Genomic DNA, 26,909 nt, shown 5'->3' with positions numbered 1-26,909 from the left:
TAAGCATTAAAAGACTTTCATCGTTGCTTCAGAGATAGCGATTTTAATAAACTTTGTTACGCTCGGAAACGTGAGGTCGTTGCTTTCAAAATGCACTTCCAAAGAGCTTGACATTCAAAATTTATATAGGCAAAACTCCGCTCTTTTCGTTATTTGTCAATCTGCCTAAGTGAAACAGTATGCATGGAAAACGGCGATAAATATTTAAACACAGCAAAGCATTTAATAACAGTGTTACTTAAAATTTTTTCGAATTAGTTTAACAAAACTTTTGTGCAGGTAATCCTATTCTAAAATATTTTATTCTACATTTTTAATTACTTTTAATAATACAGATGCCTAAATTAGTATGTACACGTGAATATTTTTTCAATTATCTTTTTCTAGTTTATGTAATTAAAATGCATTTCAAAAAAATTGTATTTAAATGTACAATGTTCTAAATAAGTTATTTAAAACGACTAATATATTTTTTTCTTAGAATGTATAAATAAGAGAAAAACTTTTTAATCAATAGACTTCATTTAGATGATACGATATTTGTTCAAAATAAATTAAATGACGAATTACTTTCGAAATTAATATCCGTGTAATGAAAGTTGGACTTTATGCTTATCTTCGTCGTGGAATAAATTGCACTCAGTTAACGATGCGAATTTTGCTTACGGCACCGAGAAAAGATAGCGCTCTCGAAAGGCCGAGTTTTTTTTTTTTTTTGAATAGCGCCCGTTTTCTATGATCACGGCTGCTTGTTTAACGGCACTTCTCAGACACAACCACTAATTTGCTGGATGAAAAACTCGCGTTTTATTAAGCTGCGTCGTTTAATTAGGTTAATGAGGCGATGGATTCGCCGCAATAAAATGACATCCCGCGTTATTTCAAAGTTGGCACGTCAGGAAATTCATTAAGAAAATCCTTAAACTTTCTGTGCACTATAAAATCTTAGAGAACTTGTATGAACGAATATAAGCGAGGAATTATATTTTATAAGTAATGATAAAATTTTTAATACAAGATAATATTAAATATATTAAACTTTTTAAATATTTATTCTTTAAAACGTGTTTTCTAATTTTGAATTTTCTTAATTTAAATGAAATAACTTGCTGAATAAGTGGGTTTCTTTTGTATACGCATAAAAGAGTGCTTTTCTTTTTTCTATGAAACCTAGTTTTTTTTGTTTTATCATCAAACCATCTGTTGTGCAAAATATACGTATTAATTTTTACACGAATAATTTACATGTACGCGTCAGGGAGTTGTCGAAATATATCTCGGCGGATATACGCTATGCGTCACATACTTGCAAAGTCGATATTTCAGGACTGAAACCTAAACACGGTTAAAGGACGGTTTGCCACTTCGGCGCTTTACCGCAGGAACAGTTCGAAACGCTTCAAATTTACGATTTCCGTTGCCTCGGAATCGCTCGCTTCCAAGTTTGGCTGCGGCGACAATAAATCAGCATCGCATTGTACATGGCACTTTGAATACGTGACTGTCAGTACTTTGGGGTGAAAGCAGAATGACTTTCATCAAGATCGTTGTATTCATTAACAACGGTACGGGCTGGGACTATTTATCGTCATTTCAATTGAATCAAATTTTTTTCTCGGTAATTGATTTCACGTTTTATCGCGCGACTAACTACATAGTATTTCTAATTAAATTTTATCATCGTGTACATTCCTATTGTACATTCCATTAATACCAACAATTAACATACCCGAATTATTTTTTTTTTTTTAAGATTACTAAATGATTCCGCAGTCGAATTCGATGAGCTGCCAATTCTTATTTATTTATTAATTTTTTCTTTTGATTTACCCGTGTAGTGCAACTGCTCAAACAATCAGGCGCATTTATATCCGACTAGAATGGCGAGGAACGGAAATGGAAACGGGGATTTGCCTAACGTATGCACATAGATACACAAAGAAGAATTGATACATGGAGTTGCGAAAGACGGGGCAGATAAATTGTCGCGCTCATAGAAAAGACATTGCGACAGTTTCACAGCAATTCATATGAGATTGACGTTCTCGATGCGCGACGTTTCGTTTCTTATTGTAGTGCCTCTACACAGAAGACCGTCTTGAATTAGTTTATCCATATGAATCGCGATTGTCGGTTCGTATCGGCGCGGCTCTCATAGATCACCGGGATTGCTTTCTATTGTATTCCTCGTACAGACCGTGAGATTTCTCCCTCCCCCTCCCATTTTGCATATCAATGCTTCACCCTTTGCGTTTTCAGTCATTCTGCCAACCCACCCCGAGTGGGTTGTTCCTCCTTATTGAATTACCTCACATCCGACGAACGGGCATCCCCTTTTCGCGATACTTGTCTTAAGTGCTTTTGTCGACTTTCATTTAATACCCTTTACAGAATATCATTTCTTATCACACTAGCATTAAAAAGAAAAAAAAAAAAAAACTCTATCGTGTTTTTACAAAATTTCGTAAAAGGTTAGCAGTTTTGCTACGGAAAATATTACATTTGTATTTAATATCTCCTGTTCGACATTTTAATAGGAACGGAAACATTTATAATTCATTGCAGCAGAACGAATAACGGCGCAGGGATGAAATCTTGATCGGAAGGAAAATTGATTAAATTTGCAGTCAGTTATCCTAGTTCTTAGAGGATAATGAAATTTTCATGTAATAGGCTTGACCTGAGCTTCCGGGCTTTTCGGCACTCCCCTCTTTTAGAATTTAATTTTAGGTTCCAACATACTTTGGGAGAATTTTAACTCGAGAATTAGTTACGAAGTGTTCAACATCGAGTGTTGAAGTGTCGCGGAAAAAGGTGCTAATTTTTCGCTCGTCAGAAAATTACTGTCGAGCTCTCGGCGGTGTCCAATTAATATAAAAGACCGAATAAAAATTTCGCGCGTTCCGGCAATGACGAATGTACCGCGACCAGTCAGGAAAATATCAGCAACGTTCGGCCGCGAAGACGGCGCCGGTGGTAATCTTGTTCTTTTTTCCATTCCTATTGTAGACGCGCGACCAACCACCCCTGCGTCGTTATTCGCGCGAAACTGTCCGCGTTCAGTAACAGCCGCGCCATTTGAATAATTGCGAGCCATAAAGCGCAGTATTTGTCACTTCGTACGCTAAATTGCAACGGCAATCGTTGTCATGCAGATGAGAACCGAATTTTCCAACGAGCGGGGAAAAAATCATCAACGACTCACGGTTTCCCTCCACCTTTCCGTCCCTTTCGCTCTTTCCTTTTTTTTTTGTTTTTTCTCTCTCTCTCGCTTTCCTACTCTCTCGTCCTCTTTTAACTTTGATTAACGATGCGCGAGTATCATCGCGGCCGCGCTGTTTTCAAATGGCAAGGAACGAATTTACATCGCGCGGCAATCCATTTTCGACAACTCGTTCGAGAACGTATGGCTGCGAGCATTTTCCAATTTACGACGTAATATCGAAGCAGCGATCGATTGATTTTTCAATACCCGTGGCGCGTAAACGAAGCAAGACGCAACACAGAGACTCGTCCGTGAGCGGGGTTTCTTTAGGCGAGTCAGCACTGTGCACGCCAACCGAGATGTTTTAATCGAAAATTTATCGCTTATGGGAATCTCGTAATAATTCATTATCTTCTATCGCGCGGACTGCAATACATATATGTCCTTTGTAATCGAATGCACACATCCTACCTCAGATTAAATGCCATCCTCGTCAACGGCGCGACAACTATTTTTACTACAGAAATTAACTAAAATCTTCGAAATTGTCTCCCCGGCATCGAGACGTGGACCGTCGTCTGAAAATTTCTCTCGGCCGCGACGTGCACGTCACGGCAGTTATAACTTGATAGATAGTTACAGCTGTCGTTATAACTTCGCAGACTCTCGCGCGGATATTCGTTGACTGGAATTTACGAGTGACGACCGCGTCATCGATCCCGAAGCGGCATCGCGTCGGGCGATCGGAGTGCTTACAGTGTATGTGGGAGTCAGTCGCCGGCGTCGCGGTGCAATTCATTTTCCGCCGATTTATCCGGAAAGCCGTCGAAAGACTCGGTAGGTGCGAGAGGGGAGTGGACGGGACAATTGATTTCTTTCCTATCGGCAGCGTCAAGCCCCGCGTTGCCGCGCGGCGTCAAACGGTTACACGATCCATAACCCGAACGGTATATACGGTCAGAAACTAGCCCGGGGCCGCTGGAGGTGGGGGACGCGCCGTAAATTTCGAGATAGCGCTTTAAATTAAGCCACGTCTCGTCGGCTAAAGAGCAGCGTACGACGTTATAAAAACCGGCGAAAAATCGGTAACACCGGGCGCTGATTTTATTGCTAGTCCCAGCCGTTCTATCAATCACGAGCCCTTCACGCGTCGCTGTTTCTTTCCGTCGACGATTCTACAGATCTACCTGTGTTATCCGTCAGCAGCAAGTTCATTGCACTTGTAAGACATCACCCGCGTTCAACGCCGAAAGTTCCTATTTTCTTTTTCACGATTAAAAACGCGAGCGCGATATTTGTATCCACTTAAACATATTTTTTTAAGTGGATGGTATGTTTTTAAATTTGAGAGAGAGATGTATATTCGCATTATTGTTTCTGCATAATCTAAAAATGTTTGCTGTTATTTTATATCCACTCGGTATTTTGTTTTAATTTGTATCAATGCGAAGTAATACATTCAATTTATTGCCCGATTTCATCAGCCGGCACGTACATACGCGCGTTCTGAAATTCTATACCGTTTCTAAATATTGCGAGGTACGTTAAAATTTCTTTTTCACATCGAGTAGCGTAATTTTATGGAATATCAAAATTCGGCGTTATGCTCCGCGCATATATACATAAAAAAACTGCAAGATTAAAGTTATAATAAATTGGGAATACTATCCTTAAAACAAGAAACGTTGAATTAAATTTCTATTTATAATGCGTTTGTAACAGTTATTTTTTCTTCCCTGCGCGCGTATATAAAACGTATATGTCAAGTATTAATATAATAAAACTTATAAAATTTAGATAAAAAGAGTGTATTGTTTAATAACGCATTTTACGCGCGGCATATTTTCAATAAACCTAAATATATTATCTGTACTGGAAACTTAATGATTTTCTCTGCATCACGACCGAATCCTGTCATTTTCTCTTTATGCTACGAGCTCGCCTCTCATTCTCATTGATTCATGGAATACGAAAGGAAATAGACAGCCGGTCCAGCTGATACTGTTCCGCTCTGTGCATAATAGTCTAGTTAGTAGGTGCATTCGGCATCAAATTCGATTAGCTTCGTTACAGGTGCGCGAGCTACGCGGCAGCTTTAAACGATAAAGCGACATGTTTGAACTGGGCTATATCACGTTTTTCCTGCTTGCGCATGCGAATACGTCGCGCTATTCGTCAATTAATCATTTCTAATTAACGTAATGGATTTAGGGAAATAAAGATAATTATTATTACTCCGTTTACTTTAGATTCTACACGTTCTCTCTTATGATACTACACTCCTTCTCTCTCTTTCTCTTTCATTATCACGATAGTTCTATTTCAAATAAATCTCCTCTATAAAAACGGTTCCATAACTTTTAGATTACTTTAGCTAATTAATTTAACAACAGCATTTCGTTGCAGCGCGGCAGTCAATAACTTTTCCCCTTTTTATTTCACGTTACAGTCTTGCATTATTTTCAACGTTTAAATAATGAATGTTATTACATTAATTTAGTTAGACAAATAAATTAATTTCGGCTAGAAAAATTTTTTGCTCTTAACGTACAGCTGTCGAATGTATTGATAAAAATAGCACAATGCCAATTTCGCGACGTGCAATAAATTATTACGTCAGCATACGGCTGGCAATTGCGGCCGGCAATACGTCACGCTGCCAGGTAGTTTAATGTCTCCTGTAGCGGACGATAATATATTTTTCTCTGCATCGTTGCGCGACGCTCTGTCTATATCGTCCTATCGTTTATCCCTATGCAGACATCGTTTACCGTTCGCTAAACTTTTATGAATCACGACAGTCGTTTAATCGTTACAACTCGCTCGCGCGTAAAAGTTGGAGTTACTAGCCGACGCGAACGTCGGGAAAAACGTTGCCTCCGATCAAGGAAGACGTTCATGGATCGTACAAAAACTTTCGACGCGCTTACTTGGCCTCTTTCTCCCACGAGCCGATTTGTATCCTTCGAGTGGATAATGGCTCTACATTCGTTTCTGATTGTACACAGACTGGTTGCACTTAGTGTTATCGCCTGTAGCAGTTAAATTTTATTTCTCGTCTTAGAAACAAGTTCCGTCCCGCTCGCGCTCGCGCCCGTCGCCGTAAAAGAATAGTTTGTTGTACCGTGTTATTGACAGTCAAATCGACGTAATTTTTTTTTTTTCTTTTTCATACAAAGTTACGCGAATGCGCCTGACATTAATGTAATAATCTCCTACGATTACAAGTCACGTTTAATTTTCTTGGCTACTTGTCTGCACTGTTTCGTTACTTTCGTTTCTATCAATTTATATGTAGCTAGAAGAAACCATCCGCGATATTTTTTAAAAAAATTATGCGACTTACCCACTCTGCATGCTTCAGCGGAGTTTTGGAGTTCTGCTGGTGACTGTAACATAAAAAGAAAAAAATTAATATATACATGTAAATTAGTTAATAAAATTAATAAAAAAAGATTTTTTCTTTTAATTTATACTTACTTAAAAGTTGCTCCGCCGATGCAGGATGCCTATCCGAGGCCTGCTCCTCCTCTCAGATGGGACGTGTCGAGTCCTCCTTCCGCGCACGAGTCACTCGCGAACACCCCGACCGTGATTTTATCGCGAAAATTATTAAATGAACACTTTCGCGCGTTCTACGTTCGGTACTCGCGTTTAGAAAAAAGTTGTCGAAAAACTACGCCCGAATAACTATACGGAATTCCCGAGACGACCGACGAACCGACCGCGGTTCGTATATTCTTTATATCGGCGGTGACGGCACTCGTTGACGACGGCGGATGCTACTGCGTCCATCTGTAACAAAAAGAAATATAAAGTTTAATCGTGGTTATCGTGCCGGATGGATTTTCGTTATACGGAAGTGCGAATTACTTTTGGTACGGAGACACGTGCTTGCTGTGCAGAGCGTAGGACGTGTGTGCGTCGCGCGACCGCTGGAGAAGGACAAAGCGAGAGTGGGAGTAGTGGGGGAATATACCTAGCGCGCGGCACGTAGGCTCGCGCTCGCTCTCGCTCTCGCTCCGTTCTTCCCACCACTCCCCGCCGCCCCCGCGCCTATCTATACGTTACTTTCGTTCGATTTAATTGTAATATTGAATTAGTATGTCCGGACAAAGACGGTACTTCCACCTTTCGATCTCGAAAATAGCGAAGACCGTCTTTGCCTGTACATATTAATTAAATATTAAAATTAATCAAAATTAATATTAAAATTTTTACACGACTTCTAAATAAATTCGCTAAAATAGAAATGTTAACGTCTCAATCGCCACGATTGTTATTCTTAAATTATATACGGAATAAGTCCGTAGGATTTGCAGAAGAGAGGGATGGTCTCGTTCACGTTAACATCATTTATACGTCGATTGCCAAGATCGTGGTAATTGTTTTTCGACGTCGCATCGGACGTACGAGAGAAAAGATGGTTAAAGCTTCTTGATCCGGATTGATGGATGCGGTGGTCACGGCTCATTATTGGTTCCATTATATCCGCTTTCTCAACGCGCGTCCGATCACTGTCAAACAAGCTGTTCGATCGACCTGTCCTTTTATCGTCTATCGAAACTAACCGTCGGTTACAGTATACCGTTATCACCGATCAGAGCCCTATATATACATGCTGTACACGTAGTATAGTATCAACGTAGTGTCACAGGACCTAGGGTCAAATGTTAATGAAGGCAGGATCCCAATGGTATTAACTAACACGTAAGTGGCCACTCGAGAATAACTTGAATGATTAAAGTCGTGCATCTCGATACCTTAATGCGCATTAAATAGAATATGAAAAATAATATAAGCAGCACGCGCGTCTTATCTTTAAAAAAAGCCGTGTTAAATCGAATCGAATTAAAAAACCTAAAATAGACTTATCGATACAATTATCTCTCTCTCTCTGAAAAATTTCGATAAAATATAGTTTCGAAACGCGTTCGAGAATTTCTCCTTGTCGTTTTACAGTAGAAAGAAGAGCATCAGAGCGCGAGAAGTTACCCTAATACGATGAAGTAGTCCTTAGAGGCATACGGTTATGCTGATAATAGCGAGGTAGGCGAGGTAGGTCAGCAAAGAAGCGATAAAACTTCCTCGAGAGGTTTCTCCCCTTTCTCTCCTCCCCGACTCTTACTTTTCTGTGACACAACAATGCCGTTCAAGCCTCCTTTATGGACGGTTACGCTCCTTGCCGAGTAGTAAATGACTCGGTCTGGCAGTCATGTTGGGTCTTACGATGCACGGCGACTCTCGCGGAAAAGTTGATGTCGCTTTTTAGAAAAAAAAAAAATCGACGCGTTTAAGTACTCCAGAGGCACGGACTTTCGGCCTCGCCACCGCACGCCTTCGTTTAAACACTCTAAATATGAATACATGAATTACACTGGCTCGCGCGTCGCCGAGCCAAGTTTTTCTTTCCGCGGCTACGCGAATTCGAGCGTGCAGCTTGCACTGGCCTTTCCGCTGCAGAACAATTGCGTGCGGTTTATCGCGCGCGCTCGCAATTAACTGGTACGCCCCAGATTTAATGCGTTCGACAATCGGGCGAGTAATTGGTTTGTTCGGTCATGACGTTTGTATCGGAAAAATTAAATTTTATCCCCGATGCGTTATATTATAATTTAACTACACGCAGGATTTCTTAATGCCATAACGTTTTAATATATTTATAATAATTTGGAAAAATATATAGTGTATGGTATTTTCAGAAGTTCTTTTTTTTTCAACCATATAGATCAATATATCCGTATAAGATGTTCAATATTCGCGACGACATAAAATTATTACGAGTAATGATTAATTATATTTTCTCTCGATAATTTATTATTCGAGAACACGTAATTGCTTTTAATACCAAATGCACATAGCTGATATGTTATATTGTTATAAGAAGTAAAAGAGTTATATTTCTTCGGTGTTTAAAGTACGTTCATTTAAATAATTCATCATCCAACACGCATGCTACAACATGATATTAACTTTGAGGTGTAATTTTGAGTGTTAAAGTATTAATATAATACATGGCAATGCATTATGTACGAGGATATCTAAAATCAATTGTACGTTAAAAATAGCGCATTCGCGAATAGAAGTGGATAACTAAATAAGTTCGGCGCAGAGACTAGTCGATAACCGCGATACGTCGAGATCGATCAGCATAAGAGAAAATGTCGGTTGCAAATATCCAGCGGGGAATGTCAATGAACAAACAATCCAGAAACGGATGTGTTATAAATTTATTTTATAGAACAGTATTTTATTCCGGCTCGGTTAAACGGCGTATTATTCTCTAAATAACACCGCGGTTTATAATCAAACCCGCATTATAACAATTAATTAGTATTTGCAGATTATTATCGACTAAGCTAATTTCATTGTTTTCCGGCTTGGCTCAGTTAAAAATTATACGGGCACGTAAAAAAATAAAAAGCTTTCCCCGAAATTCGATTTCTTTTTGCCAAGGCAATCTTCCTTATCTCCGGAAAAGTATCCTGCGAAACTCACTGCACGTAATCATATATCATTGCCCACCAGCAATATCGCCCAATTATAATCTAGTACATGTGTGTGTATGTGTATGTATGTATAATTTTTTTTTTCTGTAGATATTCTTTTTCAGACTTTATTTCTTTAAACGACTACGATCGCGAGCTTCACGATACGTCTGTCAAACTACGAAACTCACATTCTACCTGATATTTATGTCTCTCGAGAATAATATTCTTCTGAATATGCCAGCCCTTGAGATTTCATACAAAGCAACTATTTTTTTTTTTTTTTATTATCGCGGTGAATGCTTTTGTTGTGGAAATTATTCGCGTACTTATAAGTCATTTTAAAAAAAAATTTTTCTATTCTCTTTTGATTTTAAACTAAAACAAAGTTTATTTGAAACGAACGTTAAATTTATATTTGTTTAGTTCCTTTTCTTTTTACTTACATATAATGTATAATTCAATAGTGATGTGTACTTTTTATTTAAACAGAGATTATTTTATTTTATATTATATTTGCTATCATAAAAAAATCTTTTTAATGAGTACGTTTAAAAAAAAAATATATATATATATAAATATATCTATTTGTGTTCCGTGAATATTTACACAAAATTTAATTAAACGTTTAAACATAATTAAACCGTGTCGTTCAACGTTACGTCTACCTGTAATATAAGAAAACGTTTCAAAAGTGCCGTATTTCCTAATTACCGTTTGCTTAATTTCTGCTTTGTGCGCGTAACGAGTTACCGCGAAGTTGTCGCGTTTTATTAAAGCTAATGTCTTTCGATGCTGCGACGTAAAACAGCTACGAGATAATTGATGATAATTTCTAGCGGGTGCCATAGCAAGCGAAAGAGAGAGAGAGAAAGAGGAGAATCATCAACCGAGTCCCTACCGAGGCATGCATTACAAAGGCATGTAATTTATTGTTAAAGGGGTGGACAAGGCGTACGATGCTTAGGGATGCTTGGACGAACGACGGTGGGAAAGGCTGGTGGCGATGGTGGTCCAGGTTGGGCGGATTGCTGGCGATGGCGGCAGCCATATCCTGTCTCGTTGCCCCGTTTCCGGGCGCCTCGGCCAATCCGGAAGCTAAGCGTCTCTACGATGACCTGCTGTCGAACTACAATCGCCTCATCCGCCCTGTTGGCAACAACAGCGATCGCCTCACTGTCAAAATGGGACTACGCCTCTCCCAGCTCATCGACGTCGTGAGTAGACCTCACTTAACCCATTATCCTATCGCATGAATAGCGCCTATATCTACGAACATAAAGGGCTCGCGTTCCCCGGGACGCACCGCTAGATATGTGGAACGAGAGTCCTTGCTCGTGAAATAGTCCAACGTGTTTCATCGATTAGGCCGGAGTCGAAGAAAACGATATCTCGGAATGTATTGTTTCGTTAACGAAGTTGGCGAAGAAGATATCGCCGATGGTCGTGGAAAAGCCAACGCTACAGCCTTCATCCTATTACTTTCCCTTTGTTCCTTCGCGACCTCTCGTGTCACGTGAAATTATCCGAATGCTGGATTTTATTTTAAATTGTTACGTACGCGCGGTTATTATCGCGGGAAATATATCCCCCCGCTAGTACAGTTTTCGAAAGCTACACGACAATTTAATGCAAATCCCATATTACGCCTAAAATATGTAGTTACATGTGTACAATTCCGTGTTAAATTATAGTTAAGTACGCTCATATCAATTTTACAACCGCTCGATTTATGTGATTTGCATTGTACCGCGCAGCACTATTTTCGCAATATTGACGCGCGTGGACGATGGTAAAATACGAAACGATGTTGTACTCGAAAGCTCACTTTCGGAATGTTTCATTCGCGTAAATTCAATTAGAAATTCTAGCTATTAATGTAGATTGTTAATTAAATTGATTTAACTGTTTACATCGTTTTAATGAGATTCGTGATGTATATTAGGAATACACAATATTTCCCGACCATTTATCGGTTTTAAATATCCACACGCGGATTATTTCGGAATTGCAGCGAGGCAGTGGTGCGATACAAGTTTTCATTAGGAGTTATGTCCACCCTGACGTGGTCGTTGTTCGCCTATGACGTTTCGCGTCTACTCGTCCATGTGAAAAGATACTCGCTCGCAGTGCACATGGCGTTTTGCGCGTGTTTACGTGCGGGATACGGACCTTTGTGCCGGGATGACCGATAACGGCCGTCCGCGTACTTGCGGCGATAAGTTGAAATTCCGGGAGTTCCTCTGGCGGAAACGGAACTAATTTACAACCGAAGGGATTCGTGGCACTCGAGCTATTAATTGCCATAATCTGATCGTCAGTAATCAATCGCGTCTCGACGAGGAACGCTCGAAACTAAACACACACGTACGCCGCACGCACTTCTCGGCCGATCAATGTGTTAGAATTACGTTGATTGTCCCCGTTCCCCGCATTGTCTCCCCCGGTTATTACATTCGAGTTACATGCCCGCGACTTGATCTGAATTTCGGCAGTAATTGCCTCGATCATGGATCTCTATCGACTAATACGTGCTTCAGTCCAACCACAATTAATTTGTTATCGGCCGTTATCGACGCGTTTGCTGTCGCGTACACTATCGACCTTATGATTCAGGCTACAGGTTCAATGCAGTTTCGGTACCGATGATTATTGCGACAGAAAAGCAATCGCGTTTCGTTTCGCGGCATCTTGAAAATATTATATGTACTATCGCGATTCAACAAATCAAACTACTTCCGCTAGCTTATTTTTATTCGATTATTTAAATGTTTAAAGCATTGGCGTGATATTAACACTGTGACAAAAAAAAAAGAAAAAAAAAGAAAAAAGTTTAATAGATATTTTATAACAAATTTATTTGATATATTATATTTTTCTGCTGTCTTATTATTTACCGAAAACTATAACTTTTCTACCTAATCAAACTTTACTTGCAAAAGCTAGCGAAAAAAAAGTAACCCCGACGTGGACTTTGGGTATCGCATTATCTAAAGCGGATCACAATATAGCGGATGCACCGACGTTTGATCGAGATTCGATCGATACTTAATGTCGGACATCACAACGTTTTCTGTCTCACGTGACGACACTTGCCATGCGACGGGCAACGCCCGCTTTTCACGCCACCGGCTCGACAAAAGCTGCAAAATTCGATCAATAGTCGGAGGCTAACTGGCCGATTGTTTCTTCGCATAAGTGGCTGTACCAGTTTACCGCGAGCGTGCAAGTAAGCGAGAGAAACAGAAATGCGCGGCCGAAGAGAGGAGGTGAGAGCATTCATTTAATTGTCAGAGTCAGACCTCAACACTCGGAAGGTTTCGAGTAACAATAGATACTTCGCATTGGCAAGTTTAGACGTGTACAGTTAGTGACGCTACAGTCGGTATTTTCTTACGATTAATATCAAAATTAATAATCATCGCACAGAGTCCTAAGTCTTTTATCTTGCGATGTAAAAAAAAAAAAAAAAATAATAATCTAAATAAAATGTAGTATAAATTCTATGAAAAAATAGAACGAGAAAAAACGCCATGACGTAATCATAAGTAAAAATAACATCTATTTAATTGGTATCGAAATAATCGTCTCATTTTCAAGACTCAGTTAACGAGTTTCGTCTCCAACTTATAATTTATTATATTTACTATAATATTTTTCTCGGGCAAAACTTTGGAAATCACGTCTGATTGACCGAACAAAAGTCGTACGTTATGAAAGTTACGAAAGAGCAGTATTTCCTACGCGAAAACTCGAACAGTTACCAGAGCATTATACAGATTAGGAGTGCAGAGCAAGTTTGCGCAGAAGGGAGAGACGGCGCGAATATACGTTAATCGATGGTCGAAAAGTAACGAGAGACCGGTCGCGACGGAATGGCATCCCAGCGGGCTCGTAAGAGGACCAATTCTCCGCGGCTTCGTGCTCGGCCATTATTTACACGGCCTCCTTTTCAAGGTAATCACCTATTCGGAATCGTTGTTCTCCAAGTAACATCTTTGACTCGAAGTAGCCGCGCGATTCGGTTCCACGGGGGGATTTACGAGCGACGGCAACAGCAGGCGCTGAGATTGACTTTTACTTCTGTGGCTATAGCTCAAGACGGTCCTATACTTACTCCCCTTTCCACCTCCCCCCCTTTTTCTTTATTGCGAGAGGATTTCCTTGTTACGCGGAACGTAAGAAATCACGAGAGCACAGACTAAACAACGAGAGCCTTTACTCGGTAATTTTGATCAATTTTACGCTTTTATCGTGCTAGATTTTGTGGCTACAAGTAACACAACCTTTGCTATTAAATTAATATCACCTACGAAACAATCTTCGGCTCGGTGGTAAAAAAGACAGATGTGTTTCGACTTAGTACACACATATTTTTCTTTCTTTTAAATGTTCTTTTCTTTTTTTTATCGTTTTCTTTCTTTTTTAAAGTTCTTAAAGTTAAATATCATGGTGCGTATATTTTGTAAACTATACTATTACTGCTTTATTGGAAATCCAATTATGGACCTTTTAATGACGTGCCTATTGTAGATTCCATAATTGACAATAGTTATTGTGTCGGCCGCGATGCATCATGTGATGCAGGGAAGCATCGCCGAATTCTCGGGCGAAATATCAAAATTCTCGCTTATTGGTTACGCGGTCGTTTGCATCGATCTACCAATTTTGATCATCGAGCAGACATTCGAGTATCATACCGCGACAGGTGTATAATCGAAGTGGACACAGATGACTGCGTCGCAAGTGGGCAAGGGTGCGAATATGACACGAGGGCGAGATGGTACTTTCAGTTGACGGCGCCGGTCGATGATAAGGGTTCATTTACGGTGTCGCGGATTCATGCACCTCTAATAGCCCTCTGGCTATCGGCTTTTCATTTCTTCCAATTAAACGCTCCGTACGTTTCAACGGAAACCCAGAGCACACATTCGTCATTGAAATTCAACACGCGTGTTTCTCCTTTGAATTCGGTATTTAGACGAGCAGAATTACGACAAGTGGCTGATCACGAATTATTATTATTATTATTATTCTGTTTTATTTGTTAAATCTGTTCAAAGTATTCCATTCAATTTATCATTTCGCAAAATGCAACATTTAAAAAAGAAATATTTTTATGCAATTTAATATTAGTACCTACTATTATTAGTTTTTTTATTTTTTTTTTATTTTAGTAATACATATTGTAAAAAACGTAAAAATTATAAAATTGTTTTATTTTTCACATATTATTTATTTACTTCGTTACGCAGTAATATTCGCGCATTTATATTATTCCAGTATTATGTGTTACATATGTATTAATAAAAGAGATATGATTGAATATTTTTCGGTTGGCGCGGACGTACTGTTAAACGCTAATTAATTACGGATCGGGAGAATACGATAACGTACTATATCGATAATCGTAAATAAATTTTTATTTACACACATGTAATCGCAAAACAATTATTGCCGACTGATTGAAAGGTATAACATTTATTCAGTTCAATGTAATTTTATATAATATAAACCAACATGCGCGCGGTATATCGCGTACGAAAGTGTTATCTTTAATGTGACGCGGATAGTGGCTGGAATTTTTTTTTCAATGAATTCATATTAAGAGAACATTTTTTTGTGAATAGCCGTTAATTAACAAATTAACTGAAGAGAGGAAAACGAGGTGATACGATACTCTCCTCTTTCGTGTTCGCGCTCCTGTTTCACGAGTGTGTCAATTAAGGCAACTCACTTTACGTAATCAGAGATTACAAATTCGCTTTCCTCGGGTTTCTCTTTTCTGTCGAGCGCGGCGAAATAAATCTCGTCATCTTGAGAGAACATCCGCAACGGAGTTAGTTCTTTAAGGTTGTGTTACACAGATCGCGTTGCCTCATCGTTACCAACAACCGCACGATAACGAAGACACGTTTTTGCTCGTTAAGACCAAGATGTTGCAGATGAGAAACCTTTTTTATTAATGACACAATATTTCATCCTCTCATGGGAGGCTTTGCTTTCGCGTGAGATGACGTTAAAAAAATAAAAAAAGATCTTTCCCCCCTGCTGAATCGGCATGTTACTGAATTCCGTGTGGATAACGTCAGCTTACTATCAATTATGTCAGCTAAATTGAGTTAATACGTTGTTACAGTGTAGATTTTTAGTCCGATAATAAATGAGACTATATTTCATCTTAATAGCTTGTGAGAAGTACGTTCAAGTAAATATTTCGTTGCTTATCTCCTAACTCGGTAAAGGAAAATCCAAAAGAATATATGTTAAAAAAATAAAAAAAACTATGAACCGTGATCACCTAAATTTTTTTTTTTAATTATTATTTATAGCTAGGATAATTTAATTTTTTTAATTCTTAACATTCGTAGGTAAATCGATTAAAAAGACCGTATTTTTAATATTCCTAAGTATATTAAATTTCCATTTTTTTCCCCCCTTATTTTATGTTAAATAGAGATTTATTTTTATTTGTGTGCGTGCAAACGGTTATTTTATTTTGTAAGTATACCATATGAAGTATATACGTATATTTTTCAGAGAGAAAAAATTCGTTGTGTGTACGTGAGTATGTGCGCGCGCGCGTGTGTGTGTTAGAGAAAGCAGATTGTGGTTATGCTTTGAGCGAAATTGAACTGGTCCATTTACATGTGCAGATAAATCCGCTTTTCGGAGTAGCAAATGTTCAAAGTCGATACATTTTCGATTACCGTGTCGCGCGGTGTGCCCGCCCGCCCTCCCCGCATCTGTGAAATTGATGACTTTGGTGGGATAGGATCATTGATCCCGGCGAATAATCGTTTTCGTCCATGTTTCCGGCCGCTGCCGGAGTAATTAAGTCTCCTATGGTTTTCGCAGGCCATCGATTCGATTTCCAATTGCTGTGACTACCACCGAAGGAACTTGCCGCTGCTTTCGGCGAAAAATGGTCCGTGTCTCTCACCACGAGCGAGAGCCCGAGTTCCGTTTCCCGCAGTTACCCCGAGACAATGAAAATTGGTTAGCTCATTTTCTAGGACATTGCGGCGCGCCTTTTCTATCGATTTATTTAATTACACCGCGAATAACGCTGCCGGCTAATCACAGTTCGAGATCATTAAAGTGCGCGCGGAATAAAAAGTTGTCTTTCTAGTGTTCGATATTTTTTTTTCTTTTTCACATTTGCTTTTTGAAAAATATACTATATTTTATTAAAGCGTATTTACGAAATGTTTAACATCACGAGAGCGTTTCTTTGTCAATTAAACTGTTGATATTTATATAATAATTCATAAACGCGGAAATGCACGTTGTAAATAACATTGTATTTCGAACGATACAATCACGTACGAACGTTTAGCCCGGCAAGTAATCGTTTTCTCCTTCATTACCGGCTGCCTGCGGCAATTAAATTTCCCTTAATTTTCACAGACCACTGATCTCCTCGTAATTCTAATAATTAAGCTCTCCGTTCCTGCGATTTCCAGTCGGGCGGACGTTCAATAATGCGTTTCAATGGTCGACGTGACTAATCTGACAAGCACTGCCACCGAATTCGCCTGCTATTTTCGTCATATCTATTTTATCGCCGCAGGGATTTATTCGTGACAGCTTGTAGACCGACGTTTCGTTAATATACAGTATATTTCTCGGACGTTCAACAAAAGACATCGCACACGCTACGACATCAGTTTTCAATAATCTAATATATAAGATAAAATTTTGAAACGCATAGTGCACTGTACTTTTTTTTTTTCTTTTTCTTTTTTTTTTTAATTACAATTTGTATACGGCCATACGTGCGCGTAATCGTAGCGCTTTATTTTCTGTAATACGCAATCAAATGAACGTTATGAATAATAAATCCTAAAATAAGAGACATACCTTCGTTTCCGAAACTAATGGCATTGTTGAATGATTGATGATCGCATAATAACATCTGGTTTAATACTACTGTTAATTAAGTTCCCTCCGTAATGACATATACAATCCGTTACGCTAATAATACCGACAGTTCGGCTTTAAACTTCTGGGAATCCGGTTTGTTCGTTGAGCGCGTTTAATCGACATACCTGAAGCCCGATACCGAGGTAGGATCTACGACGATGATTGAATGTTAGGTGATCGTATAGCATTTGATTCGCGGATTTCATGGTACACGAATACGACGACTTTAAGAGTCATTGCGGTCGTTAAGTGAAATGCAGTCTTAAAGCCGAGTGACTGCAAAATATTCTATTCTGTTCTTGAGATATTGTCGCTAGGAGATCGGAAACTATAATTTCGTATCGAAAATATATAAAGTAAATAAGAAAAATTTTTTTTAATTAAAAAAAAAATAGTTCTAATTAGGATATTGGAAAAATTAAATCAACGGTCTAATCTGACACCGTATCGATATTGAAAGTAGATATTAAGACCGATTTTTTGATAGATAAACTTCTTATGTGCGCCTAATGTCCTATTTTCTAATAATGAAATTAGGAACGTTCTCAGGCTTTGCCGTGACGTCTTACGTCACAGGAAATCCACTTTACTTCTTGTCACGTCATATTACATTAAGATTTGCGCCACGGCTAGTAGCTGCTACTCGCAAGAATAGGTAAATTGCGTCGCTCGTTAACAGAATTTCTCTGAAAACTTGGCTAATATTGAAAACGAATAAGAAATGTTTTTCGAAAGCAAATAAGAAATAATCTGTGAACACGTTAGGCTGCTAATTGTTTCTATTACTTCGCGGGTAATTAAAAAAAAAAAATTAAGACCTGCGCTCTGCTAAAGCGCCAGCTTTAAAACAGCAAGGTAGTCCGCGGTGCTATAAGATCTAGAAATAATAACTGTTAACATCCCTCCGCGTTTGATAAAAATTTTTATGTATATTTTTCCCCTCGCAAAGCATGCGAAAGTAACGACGCAACGTTGATTTGAGGTGCAATGATATATCTGGATTTATTATAATGCGCGAGGGGCGGGAGGAGGAGGGGGAGAAAGTATAATTTCCATAAACAGAGTCGAGGTGCGACGGTTTATCGGCGAGGTCGATATGCCGGAGATGAAATCGTTTATTGCAACGTCACGGACGGTGGATGGGGACGTGCGCGATTCGCGTTTAAAGACGAAAGCCAATTTGCGTAGGATGAGACGGCGTTAAGCGGCACGTAAAATCGGACGGAGCCGCTCTCACGAATGCAAACGACCCACCCGTGCTAACGATCGCGGTGTCGGAGAGGGCGAGAACGGTTGCTGAAATTGAAAACCGTCTTGTCGGGTCCGCGCGAGCTTATCTACCGCTGTAATTCTCGCGGCCACAGGTTCGCTGCTCTCGGGCGAGATTTAAACACACCGCGTGTGCATTCATTGAAAATCAACCTCCGAATACCTCGCGGCAGACATTCGAGTGTCAAATTTGGTCGTCGAACCTCACCGTCCGGTAAAACCACAGAGAATCTAATTACCTCAGGTATTTCGTAACAAGCGAGTAAAGAGGATTACCGTTGAACCTCTCATCGGCGTTCCGTCCGCGCCGCCAACACCACCGGTACACGTTACAAACTGATACCGCTGCAAGTCGCATCGAATCACCGTCACACTGATATATCGGAGAGCTGTCATTGATAATCATCGCGGCGCTTTGCGACTATATGTTACCCGCAGTTTAAACCGGCTTGGGGAACGCGTCGTATTTAGGCAAAATCAAAACGCTTCGATTTGTTTTCGTATCAATTTAGAAGTATTTCCGAGTTGAAGCGTAATTTTAATTTAAATGATCAATTAGATTATTAATTCGCGAGAAAAAAAAATAATTTCTCTCTCGCCACTTTAATTTTCTATATTCAAAAAAATATTATACCGTAACGTTTATGTCGTCATTTTGCACTGGGTGACCTATGGTATAATCCCGGAACGAGGAAAGTTGCACGTGCGTAGAATATTGCTAAAGAAATTGTTATTCGTCTCACGCACGGAGCGGCAAAAATGTGCGGATGTGTTAAATATAAATGAAGCGCGATATGAAGATTGGTGAACCTACGGCGCAGGAATCTTTCAATGCTCGTATAGTCCCGAAGATTCCCGCAGTTCGCCCCTTTAACACCCTACGATAATCTCCCCGGATTTATACGAGTCCATTCCGGAAAACCACGTCAGCTTGTACGTGGAATTCCGTCGCACCGCTGGATTATGATTTTACACGCGATTGAAACCGCGCGGTGTACTTTTTCGTTTGATTTTTTTCCTTTTTTTTTTTTGCACGTTCGCGATTTTGTCGATGCGGTGCAAAACACATTGATTATTGATAGGCAATTTATTTAAAAATGATTTTGCAAACGCGTCGATACGTGCGATTTTGTTCTACAACTATAAATAGCACGCGCAACAATTTTCCGCTGTGTTCGACACGGAATGTAAAATATATCGCGTCTGCTATCGTCGGGGTTCTCTGAATATCTCATTTTCCGTATTTCGCGAGCATCGACGAGAGCATCAATATAGGCATAAAAAAAAAAAAAAATTACAGCTGCCTTTTCCATCTCAGCTACCACAAAGACGATGGTTACATCGTTACAACAAGATCGACCGAGAGGGAAAAACTGGGGCTTGAAGAGCCTTCTTCCTTGAAGGTAAAGGTAATAAGATAGCGTTGCGATGCATTAGCTTTCGAGCGGATTAATACGCAATTTTCCTTCGAGCTGCTCTATCAGATATAACTTTCGCATCTGTGAGAAGCGCTCCCTCCTTGGACTTATCAATTTTCTGTTGTTGCTCGCCATAAGCGATATAATATGGAGAGAAAATACGGTTATAGTTTACATAGGGTATCTCGCATAAACACGTGAGCTGCATTGCTCAAGACGATATTATGGATCAAAGTATGAAGGAGAAAGGAAAACCCCCATTAAGAAAAAGAATCTGATTTGTTCATTTTAAAATCATAACATTTTAGCTCGCGATGCTTCCTTCTTTTATTTCTCTCTCTCTCTCTTTCTTTCTCTCATTCGTTCTAATACTTGAAGAGGTTTAGCCGGTTTATTTCACCTACACCTATATATTCAGCTGGTAATAGACGCCTTGTACTTTTGCTGCATGTAATGTGCAGCTGCGCGAAAAAGAAAAAAACCAGAGGAGCGCATTAAAGATAAGACCAACGCAACGGGGTTTCAGCAATGACATTTGAGATCCATCAAGCATCAGCACCCTATATCTGTGCCGAGCACTCAGATTTGATATTGACTTTTGCGCAAAAAAAAAATGACAGAGGGAACAAACGACGCGTACTTCGACGTTATCAAACGTTAACAAAACGTTAAGAATCGGGTTATAATCTAATGATGAGATTATGCTCTCGAGATAATTATTTGTCATCGTATAACAAGAATAGAGTTTATAATAAGTATCACATACGGCAATCATTATTTAAATACTTTTTTGAAAAGAAATTATTACCCTCTACTGCATCAAAAAATATTAACGAGGCCTATTGTATGTTGTAATCGTTGAAATTTATTGCTCTTTTATTATTTATTTTAATTTAATTGATTTTTATTTAACGATGAATATTATCGACAAAGGGAACTCGGTGAAAGGTAATTTTGTAAACGTAAAACGTTGTTAGAGGTTATTTTTGCGTTATCATTAATAATCTGCGGTTGAAAGAGATAAGATTGTATTTTCTGATAGCCTATCCCTGGTTTGTTCGCCGACCGCTGCGCAGCTCATCGCGAAAATCCTCGCACCTTTTTCACCGCGCTTAACCGTATTCCTTTCTACGTATTAAAACCGCAGCTCTCATCTCGCACCGCGCTTCCCGTTGCCGTCTTCGCTCGCTCGCCCATTTTTCCCCAACTTTTCTTTTTTTTTTTTTTTTCTTTTTCTAATTCCTTTTCCATCTCATAATTCTCATTCTCGTATGGCCGAACAAAGGGGGACGTCCGTTCCCTCGCTCCTTGCAAACGTCGAGACAACGCCGTCTGCCCATTGTCGACTTTCTTTCGCATCGGCTAACTTCCGTTTTCTTCGTGCAATTTCCACCGTTATTCCGTCTTCGCCTACGCCGCGCCGTCCAAAGCAAATCCCGTCCGCGCGCGTTAGCCGAGTGGCGAATGCAGACGCCATGAGAGGAAATTAAAAAGACATTGTGCTCCGCGACGAATTCCCTGACGGCCTCGTGAGATTCTTATCCGCGAGTAATGCGGGGGAACCGGCGCACTAGCTATCATTCTAGCCTTTTTTTTTCTCGCCCATTATATCTATCATCTATACATGCCCGTGTTCTTGTCGCGGACGCTTCGAGGGATGTAAGAGCACGCATCCATTATGAAACCGTGTATACAGACTATCGCATTATGCACGTATTTGAGAAAAATAACATCTTAAAAGCTTCTTCTTCTTTTTTTTTTTTTTAGAAAAAAAGCTTGCAAAATTCTGCAATAATGCACAGGTAAAAAAAAAAAATAAATAAGTAAAAGAGCGATGGCAAATTTCGCCCATTTTTTGAACCTCGAACACTTAACTAATTATTTTAATTATTTTTAAAAGCAGTAATAATTTAGACATTTTTCGAATCGCAAAGCGTAGGTCATTGTCAAGTTATAGACGAATATATTTGAGGTTTGTGCGGAGCTTTTAACTAAACCATTATACGCGGGATTTAATAGAGTCGCCGAATTTCTTGTAAATGCACGTCACTAATACGTTCTACTAATGGTAAACGCATGGCGCATAATTCCGCCGAAAATCGTGTCACGATGCAATCAGCGAACCGCGAGTGTAAACGTCATATTTGCACGGACGCAAAAATTTCGTTTCAGTCCTTGACATTTGCATAACCGAGTTTCCTGAATTGCCACACGTGTCCGAACTATGAGATCGTCGAGCTGTCTGCGCCAACGTCGCGGTATATGGACATGTATTTCCGTGCTACGATTATAATTAAATACAGCGAATCAAGATTCTTACGCGTGTACCGCGCTGTTGTTACACGTAGAACGCGATTGCTGCTAATCAACTAATCGAAGGCACGCAAAAACCTAAAAATAAAATATATTCACCTGACGTAAGGTTTTATTGCGAAGGAATTTGATGTTAAATACAGCCAAACGGGGGACGGTTTGCTGTTCGACGGTTAACACTAACAATCACGAAAGGGTGGGAAAAGCAAATACGCGGATACGTAGCGATATTTTTATACGGCATGGGACAGAGGACAGATTAATTAGCTAATGAATTTTAAAAAGAGCCCGTGACATACTTTGCTCAGGCCTTCGTTGTAATAATTCGATTTAGTTGCGCTCGGCGGCACGAAGAGATCGTTTTGTTTACTCACGGATATTAACTGTTCTGCGGAAGGGTAACGGAAAAAGCTAAACACCCTCGGGAAACACGGCGGCGATGGCTCGTGCACTTTTACACGCTCGGGGTTACTGACTCGGGGCGATCAAGTGGAATTATTTGTCCTGCCTATCGCGAGGGAAGATCGCAGACACAAGCGTGAACTTGCGAATACATCTCTTCTTTTTTATGCGATTATTTACGCGATTTATTATAATAACGTGGAACGATGTCGAATGTTAGTTTGTAAAATGGCTGAAGTCGAATTGGAAAAATTAAGTAAACTTGTTGAAGTTATTCGACAATATATATTCAGCTAATTAATTTTTTTTTTTATTTCTTTATTTTATGTATATTGATTAATTCTAATTTGAACGTCTGATCTTTAATTCCCGTGACTTAAGTAAATATTAAATTGTGCATTTAATTTCTTTACTCAACTTCGACCTATTTTCAGGATTCTCTTCGTGAAAAGCTTTAAAAGCTGCTAGTTTATTTTCAACGGAGATTGCAAAAATGCAAATTTTCCAAAAGACTAATATATACGTCATATGAGTCGCTTAGATCGACCTTTTTTTGCTGGCGGAATTTTGTGCTCAATTTTTACTGCAAAAAAAAAAAAAAAAAAAATAAAACATGCCCGAGCAAAAAAAAAATACCGTGCCCTATCGATCACTCACTTTTTTGACGTTATCAGTACAGCTGTCGCGTTACACATGATACATGCACAAACATGCCTTCATAATGATTACACGGTCCGCGATTATTTCTTAAATTAATCTAAAGTTTAATAAATGATTACCGTATTTTTTTTTTTTTTTGTTGCTTCGATAAAGTGCAATAATTTTGTCGCAATTAATAAAAATATAACAATGCAAGACTTAGAAACTTAATGGAACAGTTTATATTTTGCAATAGTTAACTGATGGATTTGCATATTTTTCTGTGTAACTCGGAGAAACAAATAACAATTTGCTCGTCGCGTCAGTTTATATGTCTCTCATGTCGTGTAACTGGTCTCTCTAGACATGGACGTCACCGCCAACACCAACGCTAACGCCAACGTATCCTTAATAATAGACAGCTCGACGAGCGAGAAGTCGCGTTGCGTTACATTTTGTTTTCGCTGCGAATTTACGCAGATATTTACAAGGATGGAGCGACACGAAACTTTATGCTCTGCTTAAATCAAATACATATTTTGCTTATGCGAAGAGATTGCGTCGTATGTAATACAAATTTGAAGTATGCGTTGCTAGAAGCATTAATATTTTCCACGTTTTAATACGTCCAAAGCTTTTATCATCTCCGATTGTTTTAAGTTTCGCGATCCATCAAATATCGAGATTTTAAATAAAACAACTTTATTTTTTCAGAAGGAAAAATGTTGTATATATAATTCAAGTGTCGATTGATTTTTTTTACGTTTGAGAAGTTTAAATAAAGTTGAAAAAAAAATATTCAACTACATGTGCAATTAATATTAAACTACGCACGTTATTTAATTTTTTAAAATAATAATTTCCTATTTTCGTAACTTTATAGTTCGCTAGAAAAAAACCCCCGGCTTTTAAAAAGAATCTGAAGCAAAGTATAAAAAAAATATCTGATGGTTTTCAAAGCGCCTTCTGTAGATTACGAGGGAGCGAAAAGTTAGTTGGAGAAAATGTTATTTTCGCTGTGTAGAACTGTACCGATGTACGCGAGCACCGTCGTGACTATCGCGGCGTGTCATCATCGAACCGCATTCGTTTGCCGCGAACGAGTTTCCGCTTTTACTCGCGTCGCTTTTACGAGTAATTGTAACGGACGTGACACTGTCATCTGTATTATAACAGGTTAACTCGTTTTGCAAAACAACAACCATGATAACTGAATACTTTTGATTACGCAACGCTCGTTGATCATGTCATCACGTATTACTTTACTTCTCGTATCAATTGCCAGTGTAAGGTAATGATATTGTGCATGTACGCGTGAAAGCGAGAATTACAATGTCTTGTACATAAACGTGTGTAAAATAATAGATTATAATTCGTTATTACTAGTTTTTCGCGATGCTGTTTATTTGTTTCGTTTGTTTAATTTCAGACCGCGAGAGTTATCAGTTTAATTATTAGTATGTTTATTATTAACACATTTTTTAATAATTATTTGATTTTTGGCAAATAATATACTTCCCTCCCAAAATGTATTATTAAATGAAACAGGACTCACCATTGATCGATGCGCAGCAGCAGAGTTAAACAGCTATTATAATCCTGTAACAAACAAATATAAAATTGGAATTATATGAGAAATAAAATTAATTGTCTACCGTATAAAAAAAAAAATTACGCGCCTCTAATAATTTTTTTTTAATTAAAATCAATTTTTATTTAATTATTTAAAAAGGATTTCCAACAGATTAAATTTTTGTAGAATTAAAAAATTTATTCGAGTATTTAATAAAGTCATATATTTATTTCTATACAATTTTTAATTAATTTTCGATATTGGCGTGACAAAGCGAGACCATTGAATAGCAGCAGACTCGTTAAATTTTCAAGTAGAACGTGAAACTTACCTTAGAGTTGCTCTGCTGAAGCAGGATGCCCTTCCTGGGCCTCCTCCTCCTCTCAGCATCTCCAGGGAATTTTCCTCCGGGCACACGACCGCCACAACACTCGCGAAAGCCGCGGGTAATATACTACAGTCGCGCGTGGGCCAATTACCGACTCGAAATCCTTCGTGCGATATTGTGAGACTCTCCCGTTCACAAAATTTACGTATTAAATTTCTCGTGCCCATTAACTTAACCGGCACACCCGAGGCAAGACCGACTAACCGAATAGCAGTTCGTATTTTCACTAATTCCAGCGACGAGAGTACATTGACCTCTCCAGTAACAATCAGATACGTGGCGAATATGTTCTGGCTACGTGCGGGAAGAGTATCTCCGGTATCTGCGTTCTGAGTCGAGAGGTCCCCGATGTTCACTGGATTATCAATCTTAACAGAGACACAATTGCGATTAAACAATGTCCTTAAGAGCCTCATCGTCCTCTCGATCACCACCCTGGGCCGAGTCCGGAGGAGAGGAGGAGAGAAGTAGTAAAGCTGTTCTCTCCCTCAGTCCTCAGTGATTCTTGGTGGCCGGCGCTTCGCGGTGTACGTACATTGAAAGACGGATATGACAATTGCTTCGTGGACGGCGGCTAGCGTACGTGACCTTGCAGTAATGTGCGACGAATCTCACACGAAGCACGTGCGTGGAAGTGCCGAGAAGCGCGTGCGGAAGTGCAGAGGAGCACGTGCGTGGAAGTGCCGAGAAGCGCGTGCGTGGAAGTGACTAGAAGCGCGTGCGTGGAAGTGACGAGGAGCGCGTGCGTAGATGTGCCGAGGAGAGTGGGTCGCGAAGGAACGAGGGGGGGAACACTCACTACTGCTACTATCTCCGTACTTGGTGGCCGTGAAAGGGGATCAAGGGGAGAAGTCACGTACGCCGCTCGCCGCTCGCCGCTCGCCGTAGCAAATGCCTTGTCTGTCTTTCAGAGTACGTGTTCTATAGAAAATATTTGCATCATAAATGTTCAATCCGTAAAGAATTCACAAGGTGGAGAAACAAGTGATCGAGTGACGAGTTCGCGTTAGAATTGATAGCTTTAATAATTAAGTTGACTTACAAATTGGCTGCGAACGGCAAGTGCTCCACTATCTGGGTACTTCGAGAAGGTCAACTGGATGCTGGATGCGGCCGTGCGACCATGCGAGGCCATGTGCTTTGTTTGCGCGCCAGACCTGTGACTCACTGGTCTCACCAGTCTCTCCTACGCACGCACACCTAAGGAATGTAAACATCTGATGTTATTGTAGGTACGGCGAACCTATAGCTCGTGAATATACCGTCGTATTTTATTTATTTTAACTCA

At 39.4% G+C, this 26,909-nt stretch overlaps 2 protein-coding genes across 3 annotated transcripts in view; one reads left to right on the top strand and one right to left on the bottom strand.

Moving 5' to 3' along the window:
- Nachralpha1 (nicotinic acetylcholine receptor alpha1) overlaps positions 1 to 26,909 on the top strand; it is a 93,968-nt gene that overhangs the window by 25,443 nt on the left and 41,616 nt on the right. The window contains exon 2 of the mRNA XM_070666148.1: positions 10,635 to 10,910. Coding sequence (XP_070522249.1) covers positions 10,653 to 10,910 — 258 coding nt within the window. The 5' untranslated portion in view covers positions 10,635 to 10,652. The remainder of the gene's footprint in view (positions 1 to 10,634; positions 10,911 to 26,909) is intronic.
- Nachralpha2 (nicotinic acetylcholine receptor alpha2) overlaps positions 1 to 26,909 on the bottom strand; it is a 65,633-nt gene that overhangs the window by 37,627 nt on the left and 1,097 nt on the right. The window contains exons 2-6 of one of the 2 annotated variants that reach the window (XM_070666152.1): positions 26,664 to 26,821; positions 25,565 to 25,989; positions 25,216 to 25,259; positions 6,686 to 7,000; positions 6,552 to 6,594 (exon numbers count right to left, since the gene is read on the bottom strand). The gene's annotated coding sequence lies outside the window, so the exon portion shown is untranslated. Of the gene's footprint in view, positions 1 to 6,551; positions 6,595 to 6,685; positions 7,001 to 25,215; positions 25,325 to 25,564; positions 25,990 to 26,663; positions 26,822 to 26,909 lie in introns of those variants that run through there. The other variant, XM_070666151.1, reaches the window with a different exon arrangement.

The sequence above is a fragment of the Cardiocondyla obscurior genome, linkage group LG14 (genome assembly GCF_019399895.1).
Source record: "Cardiocondyla obscurior isolate alpha-2009 linkage group LG14, Cobs3.1, whole genome shotgun sequence".
NCBI lineage: Eukaryota > Metazoa > Arthropoda > Insecta > Hymenoptera > Formicidae > Cardiocondyla > Cardiocondyla obscurior.
The sequence above is the reverse complement of the archived record's forward strand: the minus strand, read 5'-3'. Positions and strand labels throughout refer to the sequence as shown.